General features: G+C 42.3%; 1 protein-coding gene across 1 annotated transcript; it reads right to left on the minus strand.

Moving 5' to 3' along the window:
- Positions 1–12,978, minus strand: LOC133003726 (cullin-5-like). Its single transcript, XM_061073522.1, has 19 exons — positions 12,955–12,978; positions 11,316–11,425; positions 9,968–10,067; positions 9,359–9,535; positions 9,056–9,197; positions 8,743–8,888; positions 8,547–8,627; positions 8,134–8,227; positions 6,723–6,853; positions 6,188–6,295; positions 5,720–5,784; positions 5,154–5,286; positions 4,930–5,061; positions 4,666–4,789; positions 4,364–4,539; positions 3,138–3,299; positions 2,693–2,811; positions 2,311–2,434; positions 1–2,206 (listed from the first exon to the last, which is right to left on the minus strand). The coding sequence occupies exons 1-19, from the start codon at positions 12,976–12,978 to the stop codon at positions 2,012–2,014; spliced, it is 2,343 nt and encodes a 780-aa protein (XP_060929505.1). The 3' UTR covers positions 1–2,011.
- Between the last annotated feature and the right edge of the window lie 792 nt (positions 12,979–13,770).

Raw genomic sequence — 13,770 nt, forward strand, 5'->3', positions numbered from 1 at the left:
CAGACACACACGCATTCACTGTTCTGTTTCCTGCTCATAGATTTCAGGATCCAGTTTAACAGGAAATCCAGTCTGAGCAGAACCAGAACAAAAGCTCACAGAACAAAAATACAGATTTTAAATAAACGTTTCCTCTAGATTGAAATGTTGTGTCATGACAGTGAAGCTCAGACATCTCAGCAACTGGTGACACTGGTTTCACTCAGGAGAGTTTTCCATTGTCTGTGAGACAGAAAAGATCCAAGAGCCACTGTGACTGTCAATCTCTAAAAGATAAAATATAGGAAATGTCTTTAAAAATGCAGCTATATGAATCAGGATGTGAAAATCAACACTGTGTCAATGTTGTCGTGATTATTCCAGCTGCTTTAACATGTTTTTAAGCTGTCTTCCTATAAAATAAAAAAATCTTTATCATGTTTTACGTCTGAAAAATTGTAAGAAACTGTGAGAAAAACTTAAAATAATGTAAATGATGTTGTGCTCCTGCAGCTAAATATCTCAAAGGTTATTTGTCACATTTAAAGATCAAGTTTCCAACGAGCAGCAAAACTTTTCGGACCTTTGAGGGATTTGTGGTCAAATCTAATTCATCAGCATTGTTACAAAAATCCCAAAACTGCTATATTTTCTTTTTAAATTGTAACGCAAAAGAAAAATCTAAGATGAAGAGTGAAACTCTGATGGAGTCGATAGTGAGTGAGATGAGTCGCAACTGAAAAGATGCTGCAGCGTCAGAGTGTGTGTTCAGGGTCAGACTCTGGTTTTAAAACTTGATCTTGATTTTACTCTCTCATCCATCTTCTGGAAATCAGACATGAAATCGACCGACTTTAACAAACCTACAGACAGAATAAAATCAAGACAAGTTTTAAAAAGTCTGAACCAGATCATTTTGTGACAAAGATTCTGATTTTCCTGGGACTGAACTGAAAAGAACGTCATTCACAACCTTCAATCACAATGTGTGTGTGTGTGTTTGTGTGTTTCTTTTTTTACTGCTGTACATAAAACAAAAAAGAAGCCCCTGGTGACTCGTAACGTCTGTCTTTGATTCATTCAGCTAGTTTTTAATCTCACAGGTTTGCACACACAAAATAAATAGTTTGCAGTTTGATAATTGTCCCGCACACTGACACACACACACACACACACACACACACACACAAACACACTCTTGGGGGTGTAATCTGCTGATCAACTTAACCTGATGTTGTTAACGAACAAAACGAAAACTAAATACCTGCATTTTAACGGCAGCTCGTCATAGTTTTTCTCAAGTGTGACAGATCCTCCACTGAACAAAAAAAACTAACAAAAACGTCATAGAGCAGCATGCTGTTGAAAGTGCACACACATACACAATTAAAAGACACACCATGCACCCGAGTCCCAAACGTACAGACACACACACGCGCACACACAAACACACACGATTTGGCAAAAATACTCCTCGGTAGTTTGAACTAGTCTGTGTCCACTTCTCCTCAATAGTAGTTTCACTCGCAGCTCGTTGCTTCCTTGTTCAAAAATAAGACCAACGTAGATAACAGGAGGGAAGCAAGATGGCTGCCGCTGAGACCACAGCGGTGGCATCAAGTGAAAGCAAAGGATTGATATCAGCGGGTCCTCCTCACAGCTCCTCCTCTTCCTCTGCAGTCGGCTGCTGATGAAAGTAAGGCAGGAAGTACTTCATTTAAATGTCTCGATATTTGTTTTCTTCTGAAGTTCCGGCAGACGGCGCCCAGCATTGTCCTTCTCCTCTGATCTGACACTAGAGGGCGGCAGAGACAAACGCAGCCTGGTGACTCGACACTACGCTTTACAATTACTCCAGATGACACACTGGCATCTCACGAACATAAAAACGCTTATTCTTGTCCTTCAACACACTCCCTCCTCATCATCCCCATCCCTCTCCTCTTCTTCAAACTCGTCTTGCAGGTTTCCAAAGCGCCGGTCGCAGGCCAGGAGTTAAAAACAGATCCTAAAGCACAGCCTCCATCGCGGCCTAAGCCATGTAGAGGAAGGTGTTGATGTCGGCCTCCTCCCTCTTTATGTACTTGTGTTCGATGAGCCACTCGATCTGCTCCTTGATCATCTTCTTCTGTGGCAGGAACATGTTCTTCAGGATCTCCACCAGCTCCGTCTGCAGCTGAGCGTTGCTGAGCCTCTTCCTCATCTTCATGATTTGGATGATGGCCTCCTGAGGTGGAAAGAAACAGCAAATGTTATGAAGCTGCACTACACCTCTGGCCACTGGGTGTTGTGAAACTCCTTCAGGACAATGTGAGTGTTGTATTTTCGAACCTGAGTTCGGAGTATTCTGAGCTGCACGATTCCTTCGTTCTCCTCCTCTCTCATTCGCTCAGTGGTCAGCTGCAGTCGACCAATCAGATTGATCTTCCCTCGCTTCTGGACTTTGGAGTTCTTGCTGAGAAAAACAAAAAGCAGAAACCAGAACAAAGACAATCAATAACCTGTCGTTTCTGGTGAGGCATCAACACGCACAGACCTGAACATGCTTGTTACTCATTTGGGGAACATGCATATTTACTTTTTCTAAATTTAAATACCAACTTTAAAACCATCTTATTCTTCAGTATGACAAGTGTTTAAGAACAAAAACTAATTTGATATGTCTTGTAAAAAATGCATTTTCATATTTCTAGAAACCCACGAGGGAACATACATGAGGGAGAACTCCTGGTTGACGTAGAAGATTGTGCTGTCGGTGAAGTCTTTGGGAGAATTAACTGAAGGATCGTAAGACAACACCTGTCTCTTCAGTTTGGGGAAGGCGACGAGGGACTGGAGAGAAAGAAAAGAGCAGAATAGATTCATGTTAAGTTACTAAACATCATCGATACCTGAGTCATAGAAATGGCCAGCGTGTGTTTGTCCATTACTGCCGAAGCTAAGCTGAAGATAGTCTGTTTTTATAGATGAGATGTTTCAGTCCTAAAGATGGCTTGTGTGTTTATATCTGCTGATAAATATCAGTGAGCACAGATATAGATCTTGGTTATTGATACTGGCACAATAATTTATTCTACCACATTTGGCAAAGACTGTAATAAACCTCAGTGAATGATCAGTAATTGATGGATTTGAATAAAGCATCTTAAAGGTCTGACCCAGAGTGTGCGCCGCAGCTCGGCGTCCGGCAGCTCTGTGGCCAGCTTCAGGTTCTCAAAGCTGATCCTCTCTCTGGGTCTCTGGTTCCAGGCGAACAGCACGGCGAGCTGGAAGGTCGTGACCTCCAGGTCGTACTGACCCACTTCGTTTTTAAAGGTGATCTGAGCAGAGAGGAGGAGAAATGATAGAAAAGTTTGTGAAGTGTCCTTTACTGAAACGATGAGTCATGTTGCTTAGTGGGTTTGGTAACTTGACAACTGCTGAAAAGAATAAATCTGATAAAATATTCTATATCTACGGCTGATCTGATACAAACATCAGAGAGATCTGAAGTCTGTTCACATCTCACAGGAGATATGATGCAATAATCATGAAAACAGTCTATGTCGGCAATTTTATTACATTTTTGCAAAAGAGGAATGAAATAAGTAGGAACATCCGCAGCGAGCAGTCAGATGAAGAACTGCCGGCAACAGGCTGCGCACACACATCTCATTATGAACCTTTTTATAGATACCAGGGTTCATACACATTTCGACCAATGGATTTCCATGACTTTTCAATAACTTTAAACCAAATTTCCATGACCGAACATTTTGTGAAATCTCGGTGTATACATGAAAAAGTGACAAAATGTAGTATTCAAACTAACAATGAGAATTCCAAGGCATACAATATACCTTAAATGACACAAACCCAAGTATGCCTGCCTATATTTTGAGAGTATTTCTTTAAAAGCATATGAAATATTTAAAACTCAGCGTAAATGTGCTAGGGATGGGCATTCGATTAAATTGTCTTAATCGATCGTCTATTAATTATGCCCATCCCTAAAATGAACGACATGAAAATATGAATATAACAAATTTCCATGACTTTTCCAAAACTTTTGGGAGATTATTTTTTTCCATGATGTTTCCAGGCCTGGAAAAACACATTTTAAAATTCCATGACTTTTCCAGGTTTTCCATGACCGTACGAACCCTGAGATACAGAAAAATAGATTAGAAGAAGAGAGAGAGAGGTTATAAGGAAAGATGAGACAAAAGAAGATCAAGATGAGAAGAGGACGACTCCATGACAGGAGACAGAGGTTAGAGAGAAAGAAGTACTTGAAGGAAAAAGGAACAAATCTCAATTTTCATAGTTTAAATAAATACAGTTTAAATTGGATTCTGCCTGTTGGCTCCTCATGGCGACAGGAAGCCTGCAGGACTCTACTCACAATGCCGTTGGACATGAGGTGATGCCAGTGGAGCTTGCGGCCGCTGTGGTTCCTCTTGTAGAAGTCCTCCACCTCAGGGATCAGGTCCTCCAGCTCCGTGGGCAGCGACACAAACACCTTCTCACTGCTCCGGGACCAGGCTCCAGCGTTCAGGATCTTAATGTTCACGCTGTCCGCTGCAGGGAGAAGCAAAGGGGAGGACACTGAGGAAGAGCTGCTTCCAAATATATTCTACCTTCAGGAAAATCAAATGTGTTAGGTAAAGGTGTGTGTGTCTGTGAGTGTGTGTGTGTGTGTCATACCTGGCAGTGCCAGTCTGTTGTGTTTGTGCATCTCTTTGAAGACCTGGTTGAGGTCCTCTGACACCTTGATGTCCTGAAACATTCTGGCTAATTTATTCACATAGTCTGCCGGCATCCCGACTTCCTGCACAAACACACAATAACAGGTTTGTGATATCGACATGATGCACCCTGGGAAAAAAGAGGGGAGCAAACTCCTCTACTGGCAATTGGATAGGAGTCGATCATTTAGGGTTCAAGCAGAATAACAAAAGTACAACTCACCCTCAGCCACTCCACCATGTTCTCCTCAATCTCACTGTCAGCGGAAATGTCCAGAATCAGGCGTCTGGTCAGGTGAGCTTTGTGGTAGCGCATGAACACGTCTTTATTCTGGACATACTTCAACACTAAGAGCTGCAGGTAGAGACCACGGAAGGAGAGAGGGTCAAGTGACAGCAAGTCAAAGTGATCCTAGTAAAAGTCAGATAAACAGAGCAGAGACTCACCACTTCTTTGAGTTTGAACTCGATTTCCTCTGAGCCGAGTTTCTTGCTGAGAGGAGTTTTCCTCAGCAACATGTCACAGTAGTTTGCCAGCAGCTCCGGACACTTTGACTCCGGCTGAGTCTTCATACCCACACTGGTTGAGCAGAGGAACACACACATTAATACCGTCTAAGAAATGAGAGTTTTTCTTTCACAAGTGGAGATCACAGCCGGTCAGGTGCATTTACAACAACAGGAACATTTCAGGAACATATCTGGCGCCTGGATGGAGCAGCAGGAGGCAGGACATGACAATCCTGCTCCATCATTCTCTGCATCTTCTCCTTGTATCGCTCACAGACGCTCAGTTTTGCTTGTTACACGCGTTAGAAAGTCATGAACACACCAACTCGCTCACTGTGACTTTACAGATTTTATCCTCACATGGGTTCTCTATAAAATCTTCCAAGGAAAAGTTCTGGACAATGTTCGTAGCAACAGATGCCTGCTCACATGAAGCCCCTCCAGTGAAGTTCTGAAAGCAGCTTCACACACAGACCACAACCCTGTGACAGTAGAACACTCACCCTTTCTGTTTCAATGGCAGCTCCAGTTTGAAGATTGTGGCATCATTGACAACAGCTTTGTACGACTGCATGGGAAGAGACAACATGTCAAAGTGAGGAACACCTTAGACTTAATGGAACACGAGACAAAAACAATTAGAGCTGCAATTATTGTTTTTATTGTCAATTAATCAGCTTTTGTTCACGTTGTCAATAAAAAAGTCAGAAAAGTCCAAGATGTCATCTTTAAATCTCTTGTTTTGTTCCAACTAAAGCTGAAAACCTGCAACAATATTCAGTTTCCAGTGAATTTGCAGTAAAGCTATTTTATTAATGTGCAATTAACTGAAAAGGTATCGAAACAGACGTTCATAATCTCTAACCGACCTAATTTAGCTTATGTTCGTTAATTCTCTTAATAATTTCGCCATTTGTGCATTTGCACACAGTTGGGTTATCGCTTCGTTCTGTGCAGTGTGACCCACTGACCTTATCTCTGGACGTCAGGAAGCGAGGGTCGTCCTGGAACGCCTCCTTCACCAGTTTACTGAACCGGTTGAACAACGTCAGCAGCTGCTCCACATACTTCTCCGAGTCCTGGATGAACACACACACACTATTGTACATGTTGTAAACGCTGCCCTCAAACGGCAGCTTGTTTATCTGTTTCCCCACATGTGCTTAATGAGTTCTAGAGTCATCACAAAATCAGTGCTCCCACACTAAATGTAATTTGCAGATCTAAACACATCCTACTGTACGTGTGCTACATGTAAATAAGGTGAATGACATTTGTGACAAATCTTTAGGAATTATTATATATTAATTATAATGTATGAATAATGTGCTTGTCATCACTTTTTGTATCCTGCTGCCAAAGATAATTCCAATATACCAGGAAGTTAGAATTAATTCATTAACATTAAAACACAAAAAGTGGCTTTTATTTAAACTGGACATGACACTAAGGAAATTAGCTAATTAAGTGTGTGTGTGTGTGATAAGTGTGTGTTGATGCACATACAGTTGTGATGGTCTCTGCAGCAGCCACCATGTCTGCTAGTCCAGCATTGAGGATATGATCCTCCAGGTCTTTCAGCATTGGCTCGATCCCACTGGGAACCTTGTCCATCAGTGAAAACATGAGGTGCAGCTCTGCTCCAGGGGGACGAAATTCAGCGTTACACACAAGACAGGAAGCAAAATGATTGAATACAAAACTTTACGCACAAGATACCAGTGGTGGGATGACACAAAGTACATGTACTCCTTTTTACAGATCTGTCCTTTAGACTCTACAAGGATATTAGTTCTTTGGTACTTTTCCCTTTAACTGCACGACATAAATGACCATATATGATATTTTAACACCGAATCCCAAAAAACATGATTGTTAGAGAAATTTCCTGACGACATTTCTGAGATCTCTCGCTCATGAGAACAGGACGGACAGATGTGGCGGCCGACACCGAATTGCCCCGATGTCTGTACTAGCAGTGCGTGACTGGTTTGTGATACGAGTGGGTCGAATGGTTGCGAGTGCTTTTGAGTGGTCGATAAAGCAAAGAAAAGCGCAATAAGAATTCAGTCGATTCCTTTCACCATTTGTCATATAAAGATGGAAAGGTGCTGATGAAAGCAGCTGAGGAGTGAGCCATCTCGCTTCCTTCCTATCTCTGAAAGTCGCGCATGTGCAATAGCGTCAAAACACGGTCCAATGGCGTCCTCCGCTGCAGCAGCATCGCGTACCAGAAAGTAAAAAGTTCCGGAGAACTTCACCCGTAACAGCCCGAAAAAAACTACCAGCAGTATCTGTTGCAGCGGACCTGCTCTCCATTGAAGCAGGACACGTGCATGTGAGGAGGAGGAGTCACGTGTGACTTCGTAACGGAGACGATGCGGACTCGCCTCGGTCAGATGTTATATTTAAACGTATATACCTGCGCTCAGGATTCTAGCATCCATTACAAAAATATGGTTTAAACATTTTATTAACGAGTTTAAAAGCGTTATGTTATCCTATTGCCTGACAAACGTCTTTTTTTAATCACAATTATTTAGTCAGAAGAAGACTGTAGTTTCGTTTGTTGATGTTTTTATTGCTGTTACTTTCCCTGTCATTTTTGTTAACAGGAAAAATTAATACTTGATTTTTAATTTATTTATTTTATTAGCACTTTGCCTGTCCTTGCTTTTAAATGGTCAAAAACTTGATTTGTCTTTGCTTTTGTGTCAACAGTACCTTTATATGCAACAAAGTTTATTAAAAGAAAATTTTTTTGAATGAAGTATCAATTTGCTAAATAAGAGCAATTGAGAAATTGTGTCATTCATAATCCGATTAGTCAATTAATCGTTTCAATAATCGGTGACTAATCGACTATCAGAATAGTCGTTAGTTGCAGCCCTAGTGCTGACGGAGCAGCTGTACTCACTGTCTGTCTCGTTGCGTTTGATCATCCCCGGACATTCGGCTAAGATGGTCTCTTTGAACGAGGTCACCAGAGCGTTCACACAACATTCCATAAGCTGTGAGGACACAAAGACTTACTGTCAGAGGGACACTGGAATAAATAAATGTCACAACATCACAATAATCACAATCTTCTGTCAGTTATTCTTAAAAACTGCAGTCAGACCTGATAACATGTGAGTCCATGAGGCTCTTTACAAACCCTGGTTGGTTTGTGATTGTAAAAACTTAATAAAATGAAAGTTTATTACCCAGAAAACTGATTTTTCTACATGAAAAATAACTTCAGGTGGCACAAGGGTGTAACTGGTAAAACAAGCTGGAAATCAATAAATTTCTCATGTTGATATTTCCGATCCTGTCCAAGACACTTACTGCTTGAACAGAGTTACATTCACGACGTGTCTCCAGGTATCTAAGTGCTCTCTTCTCCTCTTCTCTCAGCTTCGCGTCTGCCTGCAGAGAAACACAACGCAGATTATTATCAGAGTATTAGTTAGCAGCATTTTCTCCCGCAGATCATGAACCATGTCCTTCGTGTACTTTAGAAGTCGATATGCTTGTGACGTACATATTTCATGTAGTTCTGGACGCCATTTTGTTGCAGGTAGGCGGGCGCCTGTGTTCTGTAAAACCTCTCTGTGGAGTCCAGGTAGGCTTTCTCAAAGTTATCCCTGTAGATCTGCAGCTTGTCCTCTGGGTTCGAGCACAGGTTCACTGGGGAGAGAACACGCAGAGAAGAAGCCATTAAATGAGGAGGTTATTTACTAATTATTCTGTTGCCATCCTATATATACACAGCAGAAATGCAGAAGTTAATGTTTGTTTGTCTCAGGTTTCTTTCTATACATAGCAGCGATTACATGTCCCTGTGTATCTCTTACCATACGACTCTCGTACTCCGATGACCAGCTGGGAGTCGAAGGCCTCCCCCAGCCTCTCAGCGTGGACTAACTTCATGGCGCTGTCCTGCAGGCGACTCTTGATGTTGGAAAAAATCGATTCGTTCCACGTGTCCAGCATCAGCTGCAAAACAAAAAAGCAGGGGTAGTAAAAATCCATCAAGTATGTGCATGAAGAGCAGCAAAACTGTTTAGTGGAACGTCACACTCAATTTCCTACCATCGATTCACTTTACACATGAAGAGCTGCGGAGATTTCCCAGCTCCTCCTCCTCCTCCTCTCACCTTGCGTACGATGCTGTCCTCCATGTTTGCTTTCTTGTTGCTGCCCTGTTTGCCCATGAGTGTGATCTCCAGCTGACAGAAGGGCTTCGGCAGGATGTCACACTGGGTGAAGAACTTCCTCCACTCGACGATGTAAGCTTTGAGCAGTGCTGTGTCGTCCTGGTGGCTCAGCACCCGCTGCCATGGCAACAGATGCATGCAAAGGTTAGAGGGGATACAGTTCAACCAGTTATACATCCTGATCTTTTGTTTCCTGCAACTAATCCTCCACATGTCTTTGTCGTTCCAGAGGAAATGTGGTGATGGAGCAGAATGTTCACTTTGTCTAAGACTGGAGTTTTGGAGTTTGTATAGAAATTCGTGCAGTGAACATTAAAAACTGTCACTTATTCTTAAAGCTCCAGGTCTGATGTGTTAAACCTGGACACATTCTGGTAAATATCTCAGAAATAGTCTCTTTTCATCCCTTTGTGGCTCTATGGCTTCATACTACGTGTGCAAGATACTCCTCTCCTCTCACTGTGGGCCCTCTGATGCATTTTCACATCATGATGTTAATAATAACACAAATAACAACACAAAGATTGCACATATCCACACAGCACTTACAGCCTGTGCTTGTTTGATGAAGTCCAGGATGTCCTCTTTGAGAGCCTGGTGGATCTTGGCTGGTCCTTTGTCGTCCCATAGACACACAGCATGAACATCCCTGACAGACGAGAAGGAAGAGGAACGTCACTGAAGTTCATTCAGGTTCATTATTAATGTGATTGTGTATGAAACAGTGATGTTTATTAAACGATACACTTTTTCTAGATTCAGCTCTTTCTGTGCAAATTCATGACAACAAAACCTAAATTCTAACCACCTAATTCTAGTTTAGACTCTGGAGGCCTGGAATAGTTTCAGAATGTCCTGTTTTTCATGGAGATCAAAACATTGAGGGACAGAATATCAGCACGAGCAGAAAGAAATGGAGCATCAGTCTCAGGAAGAAGTTGTAATTTCAACTCAACATCAAGGTCACTGACAAACGGAAAAGTTCCCACATATAACTTAGTTTGTAGAGTAACATCCTAAATGCCCAGAGGAGCCAACATAACGAACTAATCTTCTTACACTTTTAAACACTGGACTTGAAATGTGTCTTGATTTATCTCAAACTCCCAGGTGATGACAGAAGTTACTTGTCTTTCCAGAGCTCTTGGAGAAGACGATAAATCGTAATTAATCTAAACAAGTTCCTCCTTGTGTTCTCTTTCTTAACTAAAATAATCAGCAATCATCTAATTCCTCTCCTTGAACACTTCAAAAACCCTTTTTCCAGACCTTCCGTTCCATTCTGTGACTTTTACCGACAAGTTTCTGACACTGCACTTCTCCCTTTGCTGAAGTGCTGCTGAAATGAACCAAAATAGCTGGACTGTTCCGCCAGTCGGTGTTCAGAGAAACAACGCAGCTGCTTTAGGATCTGAAGCCGCAGCAACAGCTGATGCTGCATGAAACCCCTCCAGTCATTGTCATCCGCTTATACGGGCTTGGGTTGTGGTGTTAGCCGGCCCAGTGGGGTATCCCAGATGAACCTCTCCCCGGTCACGCTTTCCAGCTCTTCCTGGGGAAACCAAGGTGTTCCCTGGTCAAAGGGGAACTGTAGTCCCTCCCTCCAGCAGGATCTGGGTCTGTCCTGGGGTCTCCTCCTGGTTGGGACTTGCACGCTAAACCTCCAATGGAAGCTGCCCAGGAGGGATCCCGACTACATGCCTGGACCACCTCAACAGCCCCACCTCAACCGGGCAGCAGTTCTACTCCAGGCTCCCTCCAGATGTCTGCCCTCCTCTCCACATCTCTGTAGCTGAGTCCAGCCACCCGACAGAAAACTCATTTCGTCCACATGTATTCACATTAAACCCCAAATATAGAAAAGAGAAGGGACGGATAAAAAAAACATATCTCTTACGAGAACAAGTCGAACCACTGTTGCTTGGTGACGGCCTCCTGTCTGAGCAGCTTGAGAACGATGGGCCGCATCAGCTCCCACTTGTCCTCAAACTGCAGGGAGCCCTTGTTCTGCAGGAGAGACGAGATGAACAGTTATGAGAGCGGAGGTGAATCAGGTGATGGAGAGAAAAGACGGCTTAAAGAAGAGACACAGAGTGAAACAAAGAAATTAATAAATGATGAAGACAGGCCAAGGGCTGGGATCAAGGAGGTTAATTAGATTTTCAAATGTTACTGTCATGGAATAGCTTTTTATAACTTTAGCCAATTTCAACTCAGCTAAAGCAAGTCTTTAATTAAGTAATGCTCGAAATACCATAATTATTAACACAGTAGTTAGTTAAAGGGAAAAGACAAACACAAATTAGTGGAGTTCCTTTTTTCGCAGACGATAACACAACATCCTATTTCCCAATCGACATCTTCTCATCTGAACCTCAAACAAACTTTATCCTGAACCAAAACCAGTCGTCTCTTATGATGCCTGACCTGAACTCAACCGTACCAAGTTATCTCTGCTTCCTGCCAATCCCTGGACTCTATGACTCCAGTGTATTATCATATTAATCCAAAGATAAAAAATCAATAATCATCAAGATGAATGTCACAATTCTAGAGTGAAGGTTGTTGTTTTAAACTCTTCTTTCTGAGCAGAGAATGACAGCAACACATTGTACACATGTGAGGCAGATCTAACACGAGTCAAACCTCTTCACTGAGTTTACACAATGCATGAGCTCTTTATTGATAAGTATCTACACAACCTTTGTTGCATTGTGGCTGATGAAAGTTAGATTGTGGTTGTTGTTTTATTGCCCGACCCCACTGACCCATCACCTGTTCCATCCTGGAAACATGAGCATCCCTCTTACTGCAGCTGGTCCTTTATTCTCTCTTCATTTCAAACAGATCAGATTAAATTCCTCTCTTCCCAGTGAACCGGGTGTGGGAACCTTTATATATACAGTCTCTGGTGGGAACCAGTACGTGATTAAACCATGAACAGAGACACTTCACAATAAAAGGTCTCATGTTGGGTCTTTTACATGAAAACACACGTATTTAACCATTAAACCCACATCCTCCCTTCTGGTCGGGAGGACTGGGGTTCTGTGGTTCTGTGGTTCCACTGGGATCAGCCCAGCACCGGGCGGTCCGGTACGAGGGGGACATCATGCTGGTTCTAACGGGAGAACCGGTCCCTGGTACCGGGGTGAGGTCTCCCCTCGTACCGGGGTCTCCGGTGCTGGATTTGGGGCTTGAATCGGTTCGTGTTCGGCAGCGGTTCTCCGGGAGGGAGGTGGCCGCCCAGGGAACCGGCTGTCCCCGGGTTCGAGTGAAGGAACAGCGGGTGGACCCGGTTCGGGTGGAGGACCGGTTCTGATCAGGTCCGCGGGGGAAATCACCGGAATCAACCGTGTGACATCTGTGAGTCCAGCCGCGGCTGTTCGTGCTCGTATCTCCGGTGTTCACACGATCAGAACCGAAGTGTGTTGGTCACACAACATGAAACACACAACTGCACCGGACCCGGGTCCAGGAGCGGGTCCAGTCCGCTCAGGAACCAGGGGAACGGGAAACAACCAAGTGGATCTTACCTTTATCAGATTCGACGTCGCCATGTTTCTTCAACTTAACATCTCGCAGAATCTCGCGATACCGACGCGACCGCTCGAGATCACGTCATAGAAACAACGACTTTTATTTATTCTGTAAAAACCGCAGAGATGAAAATAACTAATAACACACATTATCATTTATAACCGGGCTCCAGAGAAAATAAAACACTAACAAAAAGACAAAGACTAAATATCCTGATATAATATTTCACTAATTCAAATCAAACAATCCGGGTAAAACTCATAAACATGATTATTAAATAAAAAATGTATGATCATCAGTTGTTCTGGTTTGAACAGCAGTTTGATTAAATGCATCAGGTTTTATAAGGTCTCTTATTTTTTAACTTATACTTATACTTTCTGATATAATTGACTCAATCTTATTGGTACGTTGAAATAGATGGTTTCCATAAATATATATATACTAGCATTATTTATTATAATCAGGCTTTTCACTGCCCTCCAGAAATTATTGTTTGTCTTTGTGTCTTGTTAAACAATAATACAGTAAAATATTGAATGAATAAATAAATGAATAAGTAAATACATAGTAATGTTTGCTTATTTTTATGTGAAATCAGTGCAACAATGTGAGGTAAATTTCAAAAACTTCAGTGAAAGTACGCAAATACAATAATATCATTAATAAATGAAGTATCCATTTGATTTACTTCGATATTATGAAAATATTGCAAGTGAAAGTATTGTGCTCATAGACCTGATAAAGGAAAAGTGTTATCAACTGAATGTACTTTAACTATCAAAAGTATTAGTTCAGCTGCAAAATGTCTC

Source organism: Limanda limanda, chromosome 6, assembly GCF_963576545.1.
Source record: "Limanda limanda chromosome 6, fLimLim1.1, whole genome shotgun sequence".
In the NCBI taxonomy this organism is placed as follows: Eukaryota; Metazoa; Chordata; class Actinopteri; order Pleuronectiformes; family Pleuronectidae; genus Limanda; species Limanda limanda.